The 24,283-nt window shown below is 40.3% G+C and overlaps 1 protein-coding gene across 1 annotated transcript in view; it reads right to left on the reverse strand.

The window, feature by feature from the left end:
- CNTN4 (contactin 4) overlaps positions 1-24,283 on the reverse strand; it is a 984,995-nt gene that overhangs the window by 146,392 nt on the left and 814,320 nt on the right. The window contains exons 11-12 of the mRNA XM_032650303.1: positions 15,561-15,697; positions 13,177-13,306 (exon numbers count right to left, since the gene is read on the reverse strand). Of these exons, the coding sequence (XP_032506194.1) occupies positions 13,177-13,306; positions 15,561-15,697 (267 nt within the window). The remainder of the gene's footprint in view (positions 1-13,176; positions 13,307-15,560; positions 15,698-24,283) is intronic.

The raw sequence follows: 24,283 nt of genomic DNA on the forward strand, positions 1-24,283 counted from the left end.
AGCAGAAGCAAGGTAAACCTTTATTAAGTGCTTTTGTCATGGAAATACTTTCAGTGTCTAGAAAGAAAGAAAGAAAGATGGAAAGGTTACTTTTTACTGGGGTGATGCAATGTACACATGGGGCTGGTTTTACTATGTGAAGATTAAAGTAAATAAAGGAATCTAGCAGGCAATTGATACATCAATCTGTGCTCCTTGGACTCATGAGGGGAATCTATAATTCAAAGAGTAATTCCATAATGATAAATGAAATTAATAAGGAGAGTGCAAGTACAAATGCTTTTGCTATAATTAGATAGATGCATTCCTTGTATGATCTGCAAAATCACATAATAAAATTATAGGGTTCTGAAAAAGATAAGGTCAGGACAGACATACTCAATATTTATGTAACAGGAATACTAACAAAAACAATAATCATTCTAGTAAATATGTTAGCATGACTAAAAAGACAGATTAAATCTCTAATAGATAAATACTACAAAAAATACAGGACTTCAGTGTGTGTGTGTGTGTGTGTATGAAGACAGCTTGATGAAACAAGGGAGCTGGAAGAGAGAAGAGTTGAGATTGGTAAAGTATAAAACAAGTACAAAGTGCAGAAGAGAACCACGCTCTGAACATCGCTATGTTAGTGTACGTGACCAAACTCAGTCAAGAGGAAAATGTGGGCTGAATGGGAGTCACGGTCAATGTGCTTTCTGCCTTGGCTAGCTGTGTTGACCTGAGTTAGTGGGCCTTGTTCTCGGTTGCTGGAACTAGTGACATACACAAAGCCAGCATCTGCTATACTGACCTCATTTGCCACTCCCACACATGCTAATTTTCAACACAGAAAAGTTACTTTTTATTTTCTTTTTGGCCTCACCGCATGGCATGTGGGATCTTAGTTCCCCGACCAGGGATGGAATCTGTGCCCCCTGCAGTGGAAGCACAGAGTCTTAACCACTGGATCGCCAGGGAAGTCCCACAGAAAGGTTCTTGTAGCAGAATAGACTCACTCCCATCTTATGGAAACACCTGAACTGACACATTAATGTAAAAAAAAAAAAAAAATCAAGTTTCTAGAACATTTTAAAAAAGGGTATTGTGTGAAATAGAGGTACAAATCTGTAACATACAAAAATCCCTTCTTAAAACTATATCTTTCTATACACATTTTTATGACTTTAGGCAGACATTTTTCATCTGTTCAACAGGAATTCTGCAGTTGCATTTGAAATGAGTTACATAAATCAAACCATACACAACACATGGGTGTATTTGTCAAAAAACTATGTATTGCGTTTACACTTTGAAATAGCATGATATCAGCCACAGAGAAGGCAGAAAACACACATTCCAGTGTCAAAAGAATTTGTACTGTACTATGTATGTGCATATTATCTTTTGGATATCGTAGAGATAAGACTGCCTTTGAATGTCTTTCACTAATAAAAATGGAATTATAAATTTAAATCTTTTCTCTTTGTCTACTTCGTTTGCTTAATTTATTTCTAGTGTTACCAAACTCTGCAGATCTATCAGTTGCCACCATAAGCTGCAATTCTTCCTAGGGCAAAATTGTTAGACCTTCATCTGTTTTTGAGTACTTGATCCATTAATGGTGTCTTAATACTCTGCCATTTTGTGACCATCTTTCACACTTGAGATACCCTAAAGCTTGTGGGATGATGCTCTTTCATGTCTGTACCTTATATTTATTCGGATTACTAACCAGGAGAGTTAGTAATCAGGAGAGGAGAGGCTTGAAGGCAAAGTAAAAGGACTCTGTTAATTTGACATTCACAGAGAATCAGGTTTTAAAAGTTATTGGTAAGGTCCCAATAGGGCACTGTTAGAATCCAACCTTTGCTGGCACTGGAAAAAGTGAGTGCACTTTGAAGGTGAGATTTCAGTGGGTTCCTAGTAGTTCAGAAAAGATAAAACCAATTGTCCAATTACCCACTTGAGTCTGAGAGTAGCACCAATCCTGGGAGATCCTCTTTTGCTAAATCTAATACACTTCGAGGACAATATTTTTTACATGGATGACTAGGGGGCACTGCTCACCCAGTGTTGGAATAAGCCACCTCTTCCCTGTGGGAAGTCAACCTTTTATTATTTATCGATGATCTTTAATTCATTAACATTACATTACCTAGGAGAAGCATCATCCGGCTGAGAGAAGCCTTCTATACAATTCACAACTGTTTGTTTTTACTTAATTAAATGGCTCTTGGTCACATGTCAAGGGTATTTTAAGTGGCCAACAGAACCCTTGAAAACTGAAGTTGTGCCTTAGGATCATTTCTCAAGAGAGATAGTAAGAATGATAACTCCTTAATGGGATGTGCAGTGGCAGTCCCATCTGGGAAATAGATGGGTGTGATGTGTTACTCTATTATTGAAGGGGAAAGGATAATTATGTGTGCCTGTTCTATCACAGTCTGTAGACACAACACTGGGAACACTGCCAGTTGATGGAGACTATTAAGGATGGCTCTTTTAGAAGTTCAGAATTTCATATTATTTTAACTTTTATTTATCTTTATTACCTCATCACTCCATAAAAATAAACCCAGAGTACATATATTCATTCAAGTATTTCCACCACTGAAGAGACAGTGCTGGTATCAGATACTAAAACCTCAAACCTCTCCTGGTTGCTGGGTAGGTAACTAGAAAGCTGGCTATACTGGAAATATTCTTCTTTCTGGATCCATCATTTCAGAATGGCTGATGCAAAATCAGCCTCCCTGACTTGGGATGATATTCACAAGACTGTCAAGAAATGCTGAAGTAAGAGTTTTCTGTTCTAACATCAACATAATGTGTTCCTTCTCAGTCTCTAACAGCCTGCCCTGCTGGTTTTGCTCTCATTCACTGAACGTCCCGTTTCCCCAGGGCTCCTCCTACCATGGTACGTCTTGTTTATGGGCTCCTGCTCTTTCGGGAAAGTTATTATAAAACCAAACAAATAACATTTACAGTCACAAGGTTGCTTTGCAGATTAAATAAAATACATGTATTGTACATAAAGTACTTAGTTCAATATTTTCCCAGAGTAAGTCCTTTACACCAACTCTTCCCCTCTGCTATTACTACTATCACCACCACCATTTTTAGAGCATTTTAAGCTGAAAAGCTTAAAGAAATATAGTTTTGTTTGAAAACAGAAAAAAACCTTTTTATTTTGAAATAATTATAGATTCATAGGAAGTTGCAAAGATAGTACAGAGAAGTCCTGTGTATCCTTTACTGAGTTTCTCTCAGTGGTTACAGCTTATGTGAGCATAGTACAACATCAAAACAAGAAAATTGATCATGGGCACAGGGTGTAGAGTTCTATGTTATTTTATGAAATACTTCGATGTTTGTACCTTTCACTGAAATAAAGATACAGAACGCTTCCATCACCACAAAGATCTCTCTCAGGCTACCCTTTTAGAGGCACATCCAACACCCTCCTGTCTGTCCTCCGTATGCCTAGAATCTACCAATCTGTTCTGCAACTCTATAGTTTTGAGTGTATATATGTATATATATATATATATATATATATATATATATAAAAAATCATACATTATATGATCTTATGGGATTTCTTCTCTTCAGTCAGCATAATGCTCTTGAGATCCACCCAGGTTGCTAGGTGAGTTCCTTTCTATTGCTGAGTAGTCATATCTTGTATCTTACCCATCCTGGTATGGACGAGAAATTCATCTTTACTGTTGGCATTTCAGGCACTGTGATAACTGACAAATGCTGTTAAGCACAGGAACCATTTCAGGATCTTTCAACACTTTCTCTGTCAACAAGTAGGATGCAGATTAGCCCTTTCTTCTTTTTATAAAGGTTTGAAAGCCAAAAATTAATTGTGTAGACATAGGTGGAATCTTTCTTATTCAAAGAAAAAGATTTTAAAGCCATTTTAGAACGTCATTTCTTATACAATAATTAACACGTTGATTGAAAATCATTCTTACATGTTTTAAAAGCTTTAGCTGCTAAACCCCTATTAACCTCCCTTGAGCTACCCTATCTGTATGACGATCATAAGACAGTATGTGTTTTTAAATATCTGGAAGCACTTGACCTTGCTATATCAGTCCAAGTTAGTGACATTCCATTACACTTGGCACAATGTCCTAAACACTCACACATATTTGTGTCCTTGGTTAAACAAGTAGTGTATGGCAGTACAATGCCACATTTGATTATGAGTAACTTTGTCATGAGATCGAAATATTTGTTGAATTTTATTTATTTAAAAAAAATTTTTTTTGGCTGTGTTGGGTCTGTTGCCGCGCACGGGCTCTTTTCTCCAGTTGCGGCGAGCAGGGGCTACTCTTCATTGTGGTGCGCAGGCTTCTCATTGCGGTGGCTTCTCTTGTTGCGGAGCACAGGCTCTAGGCGCGCGGGCTCAGTAGTTGTGGCACGCGGGCTTAGTTGCTCCGCAGCATGTGGGATCCTCTCAGACCAGGCCATGAACCTGTGTCCCCTGCATTGGCAGGCGGATTCTTAACCACTGCACCAGCAGGGAAGCCTCTATTTGTTGACTTAACAGAAGAGGGTAATTAGACTGTGAGAATTCTGGAATTCCAGTGGTTAAGAAACGGTAGTACTTGCAATTAGCAATTATTAGCTCATCAGTTCCTTGAAGGCAGAGACTATGAATTATGGATCTTGGACTTAGCACAGTCCTTGGTATGAGGTAGATGTTCGATCAGTATGTGCTGAATTAATGTGTGTTGTAGGAGAAAACTCAGGAATTAAGTTCCAAACAGGAAATTCCCTTCTCATGATGCTTTGGCTGCATATCACAGCCCTTCCTTTTATCTAAGTGGCGTTGTAAATGGCTTCTTGAACTTCCTGGCTTGTGTACAGGACACTCTGTCCTCTCTGGACATCAGTCAAATGAAGCAGAATTACCCAAGAAACAATCTGAGCTGTTGATATGGTTGTCCCTTGGCATCTGCTATCCACAGGGAGATTGGCTCCAGGACCCTGAAGGTACCAAAATCCACAGATACTATAGTCCCTCATTCGAATAGCATAGTGCAAGGAATACAGCCAGCTCCCCATAACTGGCAGGTGCAGAGTGCTGGCTGTATTCTCACACCACGTGAACTGGTGTGATGGTAGATGTTTAACAACTGGCTCTCCAAGCAAAACAAAACACCAAAGAATTTGGTTTTCGGTGCTTGCCAATTTCTGTGGTCTAAATACTCCCATTAGGGCCGAGTTCAGGCTACCAACAAGAAGTCACTGAACGCTGAACTGAGAAGGATACATCAACTCAGCTCCTGCCAATATGAACTAGCTCCGGCACATAATATCCTTTCCCTGCTTCCCTAAATCACATACTTAGGAGAAGGGTACAGGGCAAGTGGGCCCTGGGAGTTCAGCTTTCCCCAGATTTGGGCCTTTCTCTGAGGCAACACACGACTGTCTTCCCTTTCCTCCCGGGTTCTCCCAGACAACCCAGTGGTGAGAAGATGGGAACTTCAGTTCCCTTCCAATTCCTTTGATTGGTTCACCCTGTTTAAAGAATCTGTATCCTGACACTTTGTGAGTGACAATAACACAGCAGTTTTAAGGGCTTCAGCTACATGTGCCCTGACCTAGACATGCGGGGCTCAAGAGAAACATACTGCAATGCGGACAAGCGATGTTTATATAGCCCAGCAGTGACTGATCTCTTGCTTATCATGTTCCTTCAATAAGGCACTTAATTGAAGGAGTTTTTGGCTTTGTTTTTTTGTTTGTTGCTTTTTTAAAAATTTTTTTGCCTTTGCGCTATGCTTATTCTCAACCACATTCAAAAGGCTTTATTAAAAGCAATGTGCCTCATACTAAGTACAAATGAATTTCTTCAGGAGCCTAGAAGAGCCAATGTCTGTTCATGTTGGGAAAAAAAAAGCTGGAATGTTGTTGGTACAAAGGCTCTCCTTCTAGAAGAAATCGTCTCACGTGATTAATAGAGCTTTTGTCAATACTAGGTTCAATCATGGAAGCATGGATTAATTGGAAGTAGAGTGGTTATACCAACAAATCATTATTCCTCCCTCCAACTCCTACTTGCTTTTACAAGTTAGCTACTCCGCTGGGATGGCTTAAGATTGGATAACAAAGGGTTCTATAGAGCAGATCTTAGATGGGGCACCTAAATTTAACTGATCATAAGAATCACTTGGAGGTCCTCCTCAACTCTACCCACCATGAAAGGGGACCTGAGAATTTAAATTTTACTATTTTTGCCACTAAAACAGTGATCCTCAGAGCAGAAGCATTGGTGATCACCTGGGAGCTTGTTAAAAATGCAGACTCTTAGGCCCCACCCCAGATCTGAAATCAGAATCTGAATTTAACAAGACCCCCAAGTAGTTTAAAAATGCATCAAGGTTGGAAACTCACTGCTAAATCTTTGTGAACACCAATTCTAACACTCCCTGGGTCAGGCTACTAAAAAGAGAATCAATTTGCTGCCAGAAAGTAGTGGAGAGAAAAAATATTTCATTTATTTATTTAGTCAGTAATTCACAGAGACTTGCAGCAGATAATGACAAAAGACTAAAGTAATAAATACATTTAAAATATGGCTGATGTCAAATATAGGAAAGGTAGGAAACTATCTTACTAGACTTAGTACAATAAAGTGAGCTACTCTGAAGCCAAAACAGGCAAGTCAACGTGATGGGCAGAGGGAAAAAGAATATATTTCTTTCTAACTAATAAAAAAACAAACAAAAACAAAAAACCAAACCAAACCAAACCATATAATCTTTTAGAAGACAAACCTTCCTCCTGATTCTACACCTTAACAATTTATTGGAAATCCCTTTACGTAAAGGACTAAGGACTTTGGAATGGATAATGCCTTCATAGCACTTTTACAGAAAACTCAGACTTCGGTGGAAGGATAGGTACATCCGGCCCTCAGTATCCAGAGCTTCCGAAATCTACAGTCGGTTGAGTCCAACAACACTGAATTTGCAGATACAGTGGGCCAACAGTACATGGGATTAAGACTCAGTGATGCCTTGGGCAGCATTCCTGAGTTATATTTTAAACTCTAACTCACTGAAGGCATTTCTTTTGGGGAAATGACATAAGGAACTGTCATAATATTTATCCTTCAGATTTCAAAGTCTCCCTTCAGTTGGCTTTAAGCCACCGAAGGGAGACGCCAAGAACATCTAAGTATAATCCTCACATGGCAGCCAAAGTCACTCCGTGGGCCTAATTCTAACTCACCATCTTGGTAAAATGGGGCATTTAAGACATGGTTGAAATCTCTGATGCTTGCTTGATATTTCTCTTCTGCAGAAGGACTTCAGTTTCAGAGTCCTGATTTAAATCAGAAGGTTTGCCAGGTAGACCATATTCAACTTAAACAAACAGACAACAACAACAAAAAACCCTCTGTTCAGGCTAGATTTCCTATTTTAGGATCGTGGTTTCCCAAGTGCAGTGTTGGACTGGCAGCATCGGCATCACCTGGGAATTTGTTAGAAATACACATCCTCAGGCACCACCCCAGAACTACTGCGTCAAAAACTCCGGAGGTAGCGCTCAGCGATCTGTGTTTTAACAAGTCCTCCAAGTGATTCTGATGGCGTGGTAAAGTTTGAGAATCAATACCATGGGAAAACTTAATTACCTTCTGATCTAATCGATTACAGCAGTAAGTTCCCAAACGGTGCTGTCCATTGGAATCACACCTGGGCGGCTTTAAGGAATAAAGGGTCTCGGGGTCCCAGGCCCAGGGATTGAATTCGTTGGTAGGGAGGATGGTAGAGTATTGGGCTCTTAAAGAACTCCCCAGATGACTGTCATACGCAGCACAGTTTGAGAACCACTGCCATGGGGTTTTCTGGTGATTTTGCAGCTGTCTCCATTATAAGCTTTTGGCATGGATCCTAGTTAAAAACAGCAACAAACAAACAAACAAAACACATCTTACTATATCGCTACACTTTTAGATTTGCAAGAAGTTTTCACATGTGATCTCTTTTAGTTTTGGCGATGAGGAGTAGCACCCTCATTTTACTGATAAATGTAGGCTTAGCAACTTGTTAAAAGATACCAAATTTGCATTTGAGATCCGAGTGCATAGCTTCCCCTTTTCAGGACGCGTTATGCAAAGCTCCTGCCTAGATGACATTTGGGTAAGAAAGGCGTCCGTCCTCTCACTGGATGCTGATCCCACTCAGCACTGGATGCAAATCAGCACATTTGATTATTTTGTAATCTGGCTCAACGAGGCAGTTGAGAAATCAGATGCAGATGAGCCCTTGTGGAAGTCCCTGTGAGATAACTTTCAGTTTAGCCTTAATGTTTTTCTAATTTGTGAGCCAATCGTTTGGACAAATGCCAAATTAACCAGATAATTGCTCAAGCCTGCACCTCACTTTAATTGGACCATCAGTTCTTTAATGGCATTGGAATGTCCTGCCAGGGTCTGATGTTCTCCACCACATGGGCCAGGAGAATCCCCACGGTCCTGAACCATCAGACAGAAACTCCTCAGGGTGAAGCTACTTCTATCCCTTACACAGTCTTGGCAAAGTCGGGTCACATTCAAGACCACTTGAATGTGAAGACACCCACTTGCTCTTTGAGATAGTTCAACCCATTTCAAAATCAAAGGTACTCTAGTGACACTGCTGGTTATGACCCAAGTACACTGGACCCAGTACCCAAGCATCTTGCTCTAGCAAATCACTTGTCTTCTGTACAGAATTGTTGGTACCCTCACTCAGATTCTTTTTTCTGGCCCTAGCTGCTGCGAGCATTGGTTGTCTAACATCTCCAGCTGTCTCCCCTTCTCTGGGAAATTGACGGGGAGGTTTTGCTCCATCTGCCCTGCCATTGCTACCACCACCTAAAGGGCAGTCCAATGAATAACTGATACAGAGATTTTTTTTAAAAGGCCAGCCTCCTTGCCTAAGGTGGGAATAGCTCTGAGATGCAGTTTATACTCTAGACATCCCCCTCCAGGATGCGATACAGGCGAGACTTCATCTGAGACCATGTCCCTGCTCAGCTGCCCTCCGTCGCCTCCCTAGCTTGCTTTCTCTTCCAGGTTTTTCCCAGAGGACACTCCTCCAGTGACTCACAGGTAGCTGAATCCCTGCCTCTGCTTTTGAGGGCTTAAGCATCCTCTTTCTTTACCACACGATACATACAGAATGACATCAGTATTCTGTCGGAGCAGCACAGAACATCTCAAGTTTAGCAATTCAGTCAGCATTCCCTAGAACCAATATGATCATCTACCTAAGTGGACACAAACATTAAACATGAATAGAAATATTTCATTAGAAAAGTTACTTTTAAATCAATAAAATACCTAGTTTTTTTTTAATTATATTTTTTATAAAAGACTCAAATTTCCTCAAGATTATAAGAGTCTATTCACTCTAACTCCGACATGCCTTCATAAGTGGAGAGAGAGATGCGATGATGGTATGACCCAGGGAATTGTGTAGCACCCCAGGGATGCCCACGAGCATATGTCACACGAGTGAATCTCATCCATGACCTAGGCTAACACAGGAGAAAAAGTCTGGGAACAGTTGCCTTGAGGAATAATAAACTATCAATTGCAATAGGTCAGTCACAAACAAGGACATTTCTATTTAATGTACTCATAACCAGGCCTACTCTAATATACTGACCTCAAAGTAAAAGTCTCTCTATGGCATTCACCCACCCGGTGAGTAAATCACCCAGCACCTAGGTTAATTATTTAGCAGTTTCAATCTATTAATTATAGATATGTTACATATACATGAAATACCCAGACAGAACACATAAAACAAGACCAAGAGAAAAGCCTATTAAATAAATGCTTCCTAACCATCTCTTATTCATGACTTTAGGGCTATTACCCAGCATGAAAGGGAATCTCCTCTAGCACTGGAGGATGCTGAAATTTGATCGATAGCTGGAACCAACCTCCATTTTTTCTTCCTCATACTGAAGTATCTTGTTTTCATTTTGTTTCTTTGTTCATTTCAACCTCTCTAAGATTCTAATACAGGTAATAACTGCTCAGTTATTTGATCCATGAGAGTCAAACTATTACCATTTGACAAGAAACAAAGTGACTTGTGAAACACAATCGTATTAGAGCTTACCCAAGTTAACCAATATTAATTTATGTCTATTTTTAAATAGTCAAATGTCTTCTCCCTCCTTCACTTCAGATGGACTCTAGGATTCACCCATTCAACACTTAACTGCCCTTCAAGTCACTTGGAATATACTAGCGTGATTTTTTTTTTTTGGGGGCAGGAAAAATGGGATATTAAAGAGGGAGCTTCTAAACTTGTTTAAGATCCTCTAAAATTGGCCGTTAATTAATTTTTCCATCTTTCTCTTTCAAGTTTAAAGTTTGCCTGTACGCTTTATGTATTTGAATCAAAAATTCTGAAAAACATTCAGGATTCTCTATGGGCGAGAAACCATCCAGATGTTTTATAACTTTGAGCCTTTGTTCAGGCCATTTCACTCCATTCTGCAATATTCCTGGTCCTTCTCTTTTTTTTTTTTTTTGCCTGTACAAAAATTATTTTTCAAAGCTCACCTGACTAGCCCAGTCCATTAGCTAAACTCTTTCCTCAATTTCTGGAAGACTTATTATTTTCACCACTTGCTTGGCCTGTATCATTTACTGACATGCCTTACCCTTCTCATACTCAACAAGGTTGAAATCGGGCGTTAAATAACCTCTCAGGCATTTTTATCTTATCTTTACTGATCTTGCTTGCTGATCTCAAGGGACTTAAGAAAGGGCTCAGATCAAGAATTCATTTGGAATTAGTTCCAACTGGAAATGATTTGAAATAAACCCCTGAATGTAAGAGTTGAAGCAGTGATTACCACCTCACAGGCCTTGAACCCTGGCAAGGGGGAAGGGAAAGGAGCTGATGAGGATCTTGGGATATATAAATGTAAATCATAACATACATATATAGAGATAGATATAGATATGGGTATATAGAGATGGATGTATACACACATACACATCTCTACATACTGTTATGTTCAGCTGTGGGTACGTGTTCTTGATAAAAATCGTTTAACAGCCTTTCTCACTTTTGGCTCTGCTTTTGGGACTTTAGTCATCCTCTATCTTTATCCCATGACTATGTCCCATGATTTCCAGTCATCTGTTACTGTCAAATTTTTTCATTTTAACTAAGGGACCTACAAAATCTTTTAAAATTATCACGGCGTCCCCAGACTTAGCAATTGGCCAGCACTCACTTAGAAGGTTTCAGGACTATGTGATTCATTTTAGGCCACACACCCTCAGTTTTAGCTGTTCTGCTAACCAGCTGACATAGTGTTTAATAGAGAACACACGTCTTTCTGCAGAACATCCGAAGCAATCTACCTTCGTGAACTGCGCTCCACAAGAATCGGCTCTAACTACCAATAATCAGAGCCCATTTGGCCACGGTGGGATCATTGTACTTGTCCTGGAGGAAGGTGGTATTATTGTTCTCAATATTTATAGGGTGGGAGATACGTGTGTTTAGGTCATCCTTACAGCAGGCCAAGCCAAGCCGATGATGACTCCGGGAGAAAAGAATTCTCCCAGGCCTCTTTGAGAAACACTGCAGCCTCGTGAACTCTCACAAATTCTTGTCTTTGATGGGATGTTGGTTCAAGTAAAGAATTTGGTGAGAACAACAATTATGGGGTGGGTAATTTCTTTTTTTTTTTTTTTTTTTGGCGGTACGCGGGCCTCTCACTGTTGTGGCCTCTCCCGTTGCGGAGCACAGGCTCCGGACGCGCAGGCTCAGCGGCCATGGCTCACGGGCCCAGCCGCAGTGGCTCATGGGACCAGCCACTCCGCAGCATGTGGGATCTTCCCAGACCAGGGCACGAACCCGTATCCCCTGCATCGGCAGGCGGACTCTCAACCACTGCGCCACCAGGGAAGCCCGAGAACAACAATTATGGAAGCTTTTCCATCCGTTTTTACCTTGCAGAGGGTGGAAGGACATTCAAATCGGCAGCAACTACTTATGCACGTCAGATCTACAGTCCAGGCACCAAGGAGTGCTTTACAGAAGGGCAAGTCAGGTCTCTGAATCTGGGAAAATTATCAGGGCTTATGGAATCAGCTCCCTTTGTGTGCTGCCTTTCTCTTACTTATAATCTTTCTATTATGTTCTCACTAAGAAGAACTGCTGCTTAGATATTTAAGATAAATTCTGAAGTCAGAGTCAAGATTTTTCTACACGACAAATGCAAGTTGATGGCCTGGAGTTCTTGTTTTGTTTTTTTTTTTTAATGCCCATAGGTTTGTTAAATCACTTAACTTGTGTTTTCAATGATTTACTTAACTCATTAGTCCATTTTTTTAACAGTCTCTCTACTCCTTCATCACTTAGTACAGTCGTTCATCCTTACATTCATTCATTATTTATTGAGCACATACTTTGTGCTTCAACATTGTACTAAGTCCTGAGGATTAAATGATGAGTTAAACCAAATATGGTCCATCACATCATGGGGAAGTTATAGGGCAGTTAGAGAAAAAGACAGAAAAATCACATAAGCAAATGTAAAATGCAACAGTAGCATGATATATGAAGAGGGGACAGAAAAGCACTCTAGGCAGAGGAAACAGTGTGGACCAAGTGGCCTGTGGAGGAAGGGAGGGTGGTGAACATGCAGCACAGAAAGCTCAGCATTGCTGAAGAGCAGAAGGAAAGGGGCACATGGTGAAAAATGGAGCTGGAGGGGCAGAACACCAGGGCATAGCCTGGAAAATTCAGAGGTGAAAGAACAAGATGCACTTTGCTGGCTGTTCAAATACACCTTTCCACACCAAGTCCGCTCTTCCTCTCTCCAAGCCCAATCAGAGTGATAGCAACAGACGCCAAAGCATTTCATAAACTTCACTCAATTTAGAAGAGGGGTTGATAGAGGAATAAAAATGAGCGCCAAGGTAACTGCGTCACCCATTGTAAACGTCAGGAGAAGCTGACTTAGAAAGTGGTCTCTTCTTATTGCTTGCAGAATGCATTCCTTGTTTCTCAAGCGATATCTTTGGTCTAAAGATTTCTTCACCCCCTTTTCTTGGATTGAACGTTTATGTTTGGCAGAGGACATGGTAGTTTAGTGATTCTAAGAGTTTCTACTTTTTTTCTTTCCAGTATAAAGACTCACCTATAACACTAAGCTCTGCGCTGGAAAAGATAACTCCATGTTTATTTTCTGCCACACACTGATACATGCCAGCATCTGAGAGGTTCACTATTGTTATGTTGAGTGTTCCTTGCTCGATATGAATTCTATCCTGTGAAAGAAAAGAGGAACACAAAACAATGACCTTCTACAACTGAGACCTTAAGGCAATTTTGCTGCATGTTATATCAAAGGGGCTTAATGGGAAGAAAATAGCTATCACATAAGCAATTTACATACCATGATCTATTTATCTGTCAACTAAATTTGTGGCAGGTCAGATGCTAAATGGAACAACCCTTACATCAGTTGGTAAATGGAATTTAAATTGTAGGACTCTCTTGAGCTCTCATTGATTTAACAGTGAAACCATTCAGATTAATATCCCCTCTAAATAGATGAACTTGAAATTTAAGATGCTGTTTTTACTCCAAGGCTTTGTGCTAACTGTGGGTGAGGAGTGGGAAATACAAGTAAGTTTACCGTTTAGAGTAGTTAAGACACTCAGATTATAATCAGGCAACACTCTGAAGGTTAATAGGATTGTAATCTTCTTGGATGAAGCAGAGACAAATATTTAACGTCAGCCGAAATTTACTAAGAAAAAGAGTAGGTATTAGTAATTTAACGTTCCCTTACTCAATTGCTATCGGTGGCACGATCTAAGCTTAGGACCATCTGCTGGTAGCCAGTCTGAAGAAAGCAAAGTTAGTGTATGGAACAATAGAGCATCCTCGTTCATCAGCCTGAGGCTACGTAACTTGAAGGGTCAATTTTTATAAGTACCCAAAAGGATCTCCTCTTCTCCAGAAGACCTGCCATTTAAGAAAGTAAAATATATAAAGACATACTGGTTTTCTGTTTGCCCCAGGGTTGTGATTTAGTTCGGTGGATACCGTATTGGTCTTGGATCAAATCTAAGCATCCATGTTCTCTCACGTTAAATAAAGGGAAGAAAATGCCAGTTACCTGGGTACTTACACTCCAGCGATTTGAGTTTGGCTTTTAGAATTGAGAGAATCATGGGACCCAAAAGAGTCCAGCAGTGACAGGCAGAGGTGTGGGTGCCAGGGTGTGGGCTAGGCTCATCACACCAGCCCGTTTCGGAGGCTGCACACACCACACTGACGTCCTGGCCAGCGCTCAGAGCAGCTGCTCTTCTCTGGGGGCTGACGGGGGAGGAAACCTGAGCACAAAAAACTGGCTCTCAACTTGGGGCCTGAGGAAAATGTCAAATTTCAGTGAACATTTGACTTCAGTAGGAAAATACATAAGGAAAATTAAACTAGACACAATTGTTCCTCATTCTAAGGTCCCACCTTCACTTATTTTTATGTGCATTATACCTTCAGTTATCTCTTTGAGCATCCTTAACAGACTTATTCCGATTTCTGTCTTAGACTGTTCTACAGGTTGGTTATCTTTCTACAAAAAGTTTTTTTGCATATGGTTTGGGATATTGGTGTGCAGGCTTATTTTAGAAAGGAGTTAGTTTTGCCTGTATTTTCTCCTCTATTTAGCAGTTTTGTGGTTGCCTCCACCTCAACCCCTGGCTCGCTGGTCCAGAAGCAGAACTCCTACTCATGGCTTCTCTCAGGTCCTGATCTGGGAGAATGCTGAGACTACTGCAATTCCCGTCCAGGGCCAGTAGGGGGCATAACCTGTACCTTCTACCTCTCTTACGCCACAGAGTCCTATTAAGCCAGGCAGCAGTTTGTTTGCTTTTGCACTTAAGCCTTAGCTACAAGGATATTGTACCCTTGTCTCCAGAGAGGATTTTTTTTATACCTGAGCTCTCAGCTCCTAGTGCCTGCTTCACGGCCTATAGGCTGGTGGCTCCCGCCTCACTCATCACTTTTAGTTTTTCTTCTATTTCTGTTGCATTAGAGATGTTAGTCTCGAGCTTGCATATGGCATTGCTAAACGTCTGAGGCAGAGTGGGCATTTTGCTGGTGAACATACTGGACCATGTTGTCCACTAGTCTCCTCAGATGGAAGACGATAATAAAACCACACTGAAGGGGAGAATTTGGATGCTGAAAGGTGTTACTCACTCATTCTTGTCTAGCATACACACAAATTTGTGTCTTAGCACAATTACACGTTCCAGACCTTCAGCGTAACTTTCCAATTGTAAAGCCAGAGATGTTAATCTCTGAAGACCAAAGGTTGAACAAGGCTGGAGAATCAGATTTATGTACAGTTTGTATTTATCACCTGCATTCGCTTTCACTTTTTCCACTATTTATGGCGTTGGGATGCATACTATTTTGGAGACAACTGGTCATTTTTCTGTTTCCATAGCAACAACACCACATTCAACATTACAGTAAATATTAAGACACAATTATCACCCAGTTGCTTACCCGAGTTAACAGTGGTTCACCATTTTTCAGCCACCTGTATGTAGGTTTGGGCCTTCCATTGGCTTTACATTCCCAGAAGACATTTTCTTCAATGGCCACATGAATGTCATTTATTTTTTGAATCCAATTAGGTTGAGCTATAGCCGTTCACAAAGCAAAGACATACATTCAGTGTATGTTCAATCCATGTTTATCATATGCAATCAAGGGACAAAAACAGGCTTATAATAAAATTCCTTTTCCAGAGGTTATGCAAATTATAAAGCTGGGTAGAAGTTCAGGGGGTGCTTTTAGAAAACACCCCACCCTATGTCCAACTCTGAATGTCACATTTTTGCAGCCCACGTGGCTGGTTCTTTCATTACTAAAGGCAGAATGAATAACACTACCATGAGTCATATGGTAAAATTAACTGCCCTTCCCCCCAAATATCTATTCTTCCTTTTTTCCTTTTAATAAGAGAAATCTCCCACCACCAGCCTACTACTTTTAGCTGGGCTCATGTTTTTTCTAGCTACACACTGCATTTCCAAGATTCCTTTGCAGCTGGTGGTAACCATGGGCCTAAGTTCATACCAATGATATGTGGTGTGTGTGAAAGTGATGAGAGCAACTTCCAGGTTACTGACTTAAAGATACTTGTCCTGGACTCTCACTGCCCTTCCCCACTGATTGGAAAAAGTAACAACTGAAACAGCTTTGGGCTCAGAGATGAAGCTATGCAGGATGAAAAGGCTGACCTGCCAGCCTCGGACCTTGAATGACCTTGTGGAGGAAAGCAGCACCAGACCCACCTGCCTATTTGTGGAGAGATACATGTGAGAGAAATAAACTTCTTATTTAAGGCACTATATTTCTGGGTGTCTCTCACACACATCATATGGATACTTTTTGTGACTCCTTTCTCCTTCGAGGCTATCATCATTTTCTATTATTGACTTCTTTCGTATTGATAGAATGTTATTCACAAGTGTATGGGTCTGGAATTCCAAATCTCTAAATGAGTCCTGGTTTTTACCAAAACCTTCTCAGGAATCAAGTCCTGCCCACAATCTAACACAGGAATTCAAGACAGCACTTAATTCCCACACTGCCCAATGCCCTCTTCCACTCTCCCCACCCAAATTATGCCTAATTTTTCATGCTTCAATTAAGGTCATATTTTCTTTCCTTGTTCTTAAGGGAGATAAAGACAATGTTAACCTACGTTCCCTAAAAAGTCTTCAAAAATATCAAGCCTTCCCTAAAGCACAATTCATGCCATTGGTAACTATAATGGCAAACATATTTAGGCAGAAGACCCTCAGCACAAAGTTCATGCAGGAGAGAAGCACAGCTGTCATTCTGGAATGTTATTTTGTAACAAGGCACTTCCACAGGATAGTGCCCACCAATGTAAACCTAACAGTCAGAACTGGTATCAGTATTTAATTAGAAGATGCTACTCAATATTCTTAACTCGTCTCTTTGCTGACTTGACCTCAGTATCTTTATTCAGTGAGGCTACTGATCATCCATAATTTAATTCAAAAGGAAATGACTAGAGTTGAGGCCAAGCTATCTTATCTTCCCAGCAATAAATGAAACTGGAAAAACACTAACAAGTCACTTAACCAGCAGAGGTCTCTAGGTCCCTGAATAAATGCTGCTTTCTCCTTTTAGCCCTCTATAAGCAATTTCATGTTTTTCAAAGAGCAAAACGCAATTTTACAAATCCTCTACTGAAGGGGATGATGCATTGCTGCATATGCGGAGAGGCTGAAAGGGTCAACTTTCAAAAAAGTTATAACATCAACAAGTATTAACTTGAACGAAGGGTTATAACCTTTATCCTTGAAAGAGCTGCAAGCCTACCATTTTTCTTTATCTTCCTGCTGCTAATGCAAAGGAGCTCAAAAGGTAGACACCTTTTTAGTTCTCTGCCTGGAAAATCTGATGTGCAATCCTGATAAGGCTAATGGCAGTTGTCTGCCTGATTTCACATTCACCCTGCTGAATATTTACCCCCCACAGAGTTTATGAAAACAAAGCAAAAAAGAAAAGCTACAGAAATCTGTGTGGAATATTAACAACTAAGCCAAACTTTTCAAAGAGAGTAAGGAAGAAAAAAAAAAATGGAAGGGCAAATGTAACTTATGAAGCAATGTCAAGTTGAAGTTCAAAAAGGAAACATCAAAACGATGTGCAGAGACAGAGATTTCAATGTCATAGATTTCCTGTAACTCTTGGGCTTATTCATTGCTTTCTTTCAAAAATACAGAAAGCTGGAAGCACTACCTTGCAATCTCAAAAAGGAGATGGGGAAGGGAAGGGAGAGCCTTGAGAGGATTTTGAAAAGACCTTGCAAAGTTCTAACTAATTAAACACTTCTGAGGGCTCATTCTGTCTCTTACAACAGGGTTATGGAGGTTAAGGTGCTCGACAGGAATGCTCCGTGGTAGTGATCTGTGCTGGTCAAGGTGAAATCAATAGCAAATTCAGCCTTTGTGAGACATCGTCAGGTACTTTCCTTTTTTTTAAGTAAAATTAATTCGTGGAAACCAAATTTGAATGGTTAAAAACCTATTCCTCCCGAAGTAAAATGAATTCATATATGCCAAATTTGAAATGATATAAACATGTTCCTCTTGAAGTCAATATCTGGACATGGGCCCAGGGGGATCACGATTGCAATATCATATTATATAAACGGCAAAGAATGAGATAATTTTTTTTTTAACATGCCAACTGCAGATCTACAGGGCAAAAGCCCACACAGTGAAGGTTGCTCCTGCCACTCACTTAGATTGGATGAATCATCTCTAAGTGGGTGAGTTTTTTGTAATAGAATAGTCCTGTGCCTGATGGAAATTATTCATATCTCTACATAGCTCTTCGGGTCACCCAGTTCAAAGTCCTTGGATGACAAATGGTCCATTTTGGTGCATAATAGAATATATTGTTTCCTGTAACTTGTTTTTGATAATGTATTTGGGTCCATTGTATTTATCACTTAATATCTAGGTTCGACTACATTTTATAACTCCATGGCTGAAAAATAGCTCCAAGGAAGGCTTGAACACGTTGATTCAGCCCTATTATTTCAGGAAGAAGCTTGTGTCTAAACGCCTTTTGGGGCATTATGTATATAGATTCCAAATACTAAACAGAATTAATCATATTCACATATTAAAACAGAACCATCTGTTTGGGCCATTCATTTTCTTTCAAGGTTTGAATAGAAGAATCCCTCCTCTAAAACATCTTAAGTCTTGTTCTCAAGATATAAATTCAAATATAAGGTTAAACGGTTGTGTTTTATTTGACCCTATGACACTGTTAGTCTCTTGGATAAATGAACAAGCTCTTCATTTCAATCTTTAGATCAGTAACTGCCAGAAATGACCTAAGTCAATGTGTAGTCCAGCCACTGGAATCATGCAAGCATCTTATCCAATAACAATTTATATTGCAGGTAGATATAATTGGAACTTAGTGGTTAAACAATTCTCAGACATATCTGGCTCTCTGACTGTCCAAAACCAGAAATTTCTGGTAGAAAGAAATGCCATCATGAGCCTTAGACCTTAGAAAGTTAAAAATTTTAAAGAAAGGATATAATAGGGAAAAACAATTTAAATTGCTATTAGGATGATGACCTGTGGGCATTCAAAATTATTTCTGGCTGCTTATACGGTCTTGGAGAAGATGAATCATGTCCAAGGAATGCAGAGGTTTGGCTAACATTACTTAAGAATTATACTGATAGTGAGCTCTATGAGCCTGAAGATAATTACTTGGCTGTAGTTTACCAGATACATAGTTGCTTCCCAAATCTTTATCTCCAGCTGGAATTCTTATACTGTTGACAGGATCATTGAGATACTGTCAACATCTTTACCTTGAATCCAACATTCCCAGTATTGGCACTTGAACTATTCATTTTCCAACCTTACTGTAGAGCATCTTCCAATCTATTGTTATAGTTTCCTCTTAAACCCTCAACTTCTCATTTGCAGAAGTCACTAAAAGGAAGGACGAGCTTCACATGAAAGACTCATCCTGTGTTCTGTGCTAGCGTCCAAATGTGATCTCCCCTCATCATCTCCAGTCCTCTGACTTCAGGCTCTCATCCACTCCCCACACAACACCAGCAATCAACATCGTAATGAGCAGCGGTCCCCGACCTTTTTGGCATCAGGGACCGCTTTTGTGGAAGACAATTTTTCCATGGACTGGCGGCGGGGGATGGTTTTGGGATGACTCAAGCGAATTACATTTATTGTTCACTTTATTTCTATTATTGTTATATTGTAATATAATGAAATAATTATACAACTCACCATAATGCAGAATCACTGGGAGCCCTGAGCTTGTTTTCCTGCAACTAGATGGTCCCATCTGGGGGTGATGGGAGACAGTGACACCCCAAGTGTGTTGCTTATGTCCAGTCTACTCCATAAGATGCAGCTTAATTGTCACTTGCCACTCACTGATAGTGTTTCTGCAAGCAATTGATTTATTACGGTCTCAGTGCAGTCAAACCTCTCTGCTAATGATAATCTGTATTTGCAGCCGCTCCCCAGTGCTAGCATCACTGCCTCAGCTCCACGTCAGATCATCAGGCGTTAGGTTCTCATAAGGAGCGCGCAGCCTAGATCCCTTGTACGCTCAGTTCGCAGTAGGGTTCGCGCTTCTCTGAGAATCTAATGCCTATGCTGATCCAACAGGAGGTGGAGCTCAGGTGGTAACGTGAGCGATGGGGAGCGGCTGTAAACACAGGTGAAGCTTTGTTCACCAGCCTGCCGCTCACATCCTGCTGTACCTAACAGGCCACTTAGGACTGGTACCGGCCCCTGGCCGGGGGTTGGGGATCCCTGCTAATGAGGGTTTTCAAATTCAGTTCTGTGATGCTCAGAGAGTTCTTGGGAGGGACGTCCTTCAACTAGGACAGCCTTGCTTTGTTCTAAATATTGAAAATTTCATGCTTAAAAAAGTAACGTGACAATTTAACAATACATACATGTTGAAAAGTACTATTTTGAGGTATCTAAATCTTGTCCTTTTGTAGAAAGAGCTTTGAATTTGGAACCTGGAGATTGAGTGCATACATTTTCTCATTTGAATCGAGGGGAGGCTGGACTTGATGGTGTCTAAAGTCCCTTCTGACTTTAATGTGCTAAACCTTTAATTACCTCTTGAACCATCTGAATTCTTGGACCTCCTGGGTTCTCTGTTAATTACTGTTTCACTCAGACTTTCCTATTTGTGATCTCTTCATCTCTGTGTAAGTTGCACTGCACTTTTACTCCTGGCAATGGCAGAGGAGGCACCACCAGGCCAACTGTCTCACAGGTAACAATGATAAGCCACAAGGAATATAAAAACCAACAGTGTGAAGGCACACTTAAGGGTAACCAAAAGCAGGTACGTTTCTACTAATAGGTACTCGTTAATACATAAAACAGATATGATTGTAGGAAGTAATCCATGCATGAGATAATGGATAGGATGTGCGAAATGTGCTTTGCACACTGTAAATGTTGTACAACTTAAGAGAACACTGCCATCATTTCATATTTTTAGGCTAATATTTAAAGTACTCTGTCATCTGGTTCTACCTAGTTCTCTCACTTTCTCTCCAAGTGAACACACAGCCCCTGTCAAATGAGGGTCTTCTTTGCTCTCAAACCCAATAAGCCAGCTCCTGCCTCATATCTTTGTTCAAAACAACTTGTGTTTTTGGAATGTTCTCCTCCCCTTCATCCCTACCCAGTGTTCACTCTGCGGAAACACCTCCTCCACGAAGCCTTCCCTGATCTGTCAACTGCTATCCTCCTGAACACATACAGCTCATAAGGCACGGACAGCAAAACTGTTCTGTGCCATCACGTGTATTGTTTTGAACGGGTTGGTTTAACTTTTTTACTCCTACCTAATTTCTATAAGAGCATACGTTTTCTCTTTTCTTCCTGGATGTGCTGTAGTCATTTCAGAACTTGATCAATGAATAAAAAAGGATTGGAAATTAGCCATATGTTCATGAAAAAGGTCGTAAGGCTGGTTCACTAAGCCCACTGCCACCCAAACAAACCAAGCTATTATCTAGTTTAACACAGACTAATTTCTTTATGTTTATTAATCCTCAACTCGGTCACTGCCTACTGTTTCTCTGAATGTGCTCTTATTGGTTTAAATACATTCCTTTCTCCATCCCCTATTCACCTTCTGAGCAGAGTACTACCAACCACAAACACTAAAGTACTTACATAATATCTCAATCAGCATCACTTTATATATGTTATTTCTCGACCTCATAATAACCTGCAAGTTAAGTGTCATTGTCCCCATTTTACAGATGAGGTCCAGAGACATTAAAGTCCAGATTCAGAAAGTGGCTCAGTTAGGCCTGGTACACAGGCCTTGCTTGGCTTCAACATCCGTGCTCTCCTGACAGGCTCTCAAACTATGCCCCTACTGTCAATGGAGAAGGGAGTATTCTCTTGGACCCATGATTCTCAAAGTGTGGTCTCAGGACCACTGGGGTTCCCCAAGTCTCTTTCAGAGAGTCCATGAGAGCCTTTCTTTCCACCTACACATCTGTGTGAGATCAGATTTTCTTCGTATACTTCAACCAAAACAACAATCGTGACAGATTGAATACAGAAGCACATACCAGAATCTAGTTTTTTCTGCTAAGATAGACGTTAAAGATATTTGCAAAAACCTAAACAACATCCCTCTTTTCTGTTTGGAAAAATACAGTTTTCTTAAAATACGTTAATTATGTTAATATGCACTGATTATACTGTTGTCATTTTAAAATACTCAAATTCTTGGGATTAATTTCTAATATGCTATATATTGGTAGAAATAACCCACATAAGCAAAAGTGTTTTGGAGTATACAGTAATCTTTCAGAGTAAAAAGGGGACCTGAAACCCAAAATTTGAGGACTCCAGCTTTAGAGAAGCACGGAAACTTTCAGATAAATGAATCTATGTATGCAAAACTTGCTACGAGTAAATTTAAACAATATTCCTTGATAGATAAAAATTGTAACAGTTACTTCTGCCTTCTGTGATGATAGAGTATGGGAACGGAACTGCATTTCACTACATTGTCTTTGATGTGACTTTTTCTTCCCGGGTCTGAAGCTTCTAATGGGGTAAGGACCCTGTAACCCTACTCCTGTATTACTTTCCACTGACCACTATTTACAAAGTGTTTCAATGTGCACCCCTTGAAAAATTGCACCAACCCACTTAATTGGAACTACCAGCTGAAGTGAAGGAAACAAAAATTGTTGACTATCTGAAGTGACACTCAAGGAAACTGAGGGTCTCGATATCAGTTCTGTCTAGGACAATTAAGCAGACTACAGCTTTACTGCAAAATTACCTTAGCTGCTGTGTTCATTTTTTAGTCTCTCAATCCCTTAAGCCACTTGGTGGGGTTGAATGTTATCTAGTGATCACATATACATAGCACATCTGTGGGGAAATTAGTATGAAATGCTACACGATGCTTCTGTATTCTGACCTTAGAGATAATCCAACACCATGTGCAGTGTCATCATGGCTACAGTTTTGCCTTTAGAGCCAAAGGACCATGGCCCACAAGGTCTAGACATATAGCCACAGATGTAAGTTGGAGAGAAAAATAAAAAAGAGCTCTTTTGGACTCAATAATCAGGTGATCACCTTGGAAAATAGGAAGTGAATAAGTCAACTGTTCAACTGGATGTTTTAATTTATGTCTTTGGTTGTGGAAAATAAGCAGAAGAAGTATCTGGATGATTGATGAATTTTTTTTCCCTTTACCTATTTTATTAAAATGTCTTATTGGCAGGAAAAGGAACACAGGAAGAGCAGGTCTAGTCATAGCTCTGATTCTCACTCATTCTATCACCTTGGGTAAGTTATTTTATGTCTCTGGGCCTTTTTTTTCTTTTTCTTTTTTTTTTAACTTATAAAAATCAAAGAGAAGGGCTTCCCTGGTAGTGCAATGGTTAAGAATCCGTCTGCCAATGCAAGGGATATGGGTTCAAGCCCTGGTCCAGGAAGATCTCACATGCTGTGGAGCAGCTAAGCCAGTGCGCCACAACTACTGAGCCTATGCTCTAGAGCCTGCAAGCCACAACTACTGAGCCCTCGCCCCACAACTGCTGAAGCCCGCACGCCTAGAGCCTGTGCTCCGCAACAAGAGAAGCCACTGCAACGAGAAGCCCACGCACCGCAACCAAGAGTAGCTCCCGCCCACCACAACTGCAGAAAGCCCACACGCGGCAACGAAGACCCAACACAGCCAAAAATCAAAATAAATTTAAAAAAATCAATGAGTTGGCCCCAGTAGATCCTTCCAGCTCAAACATTATAGGATTCTACGAACAACAGCCTGTTCACCGCTCAAATATTATGTTCCCTATTTCCTCATGGTGAAGATGATTTTACTCTCTTAACACCCGTTACATATAGGAGAAATTGAACAAAAGGCATTAAATATCAGGTTCCTTTAGTTCATGCTTCATTATTCTAAATGATGTTACTCTATTGGTCTATTTGTGCAAAAAGGAAGTGACTATACAGACATAATGAGGTGGAAAGATGAATAATTATCAAGTGAATTAAATCCATTTTATACTTCCTTTTCCTTTTTTCAAAGATAATTACTTTAGCACCCTCCTACTTTGTCTATGTAGACTGGCCATAATGCTTGATGTGACAGCAAGCTGCTAGCTTTCA

Source organism: Phocoena sinus, chromosome 11 (genome assembly GCF_008692025.1).
Source record: "Phocoena sinus isolate mPhoSin1 chromosome 11, mPhoSin1.pri, whole genome shotgun sequence".
Taxonomy (NCBI): domain Eukaryota; kingdom Metazoa; phylum Chordata; class Mammalia; order Artiodactyla; family Phocoenidae; genus Phocoena; species Phocoena sinus.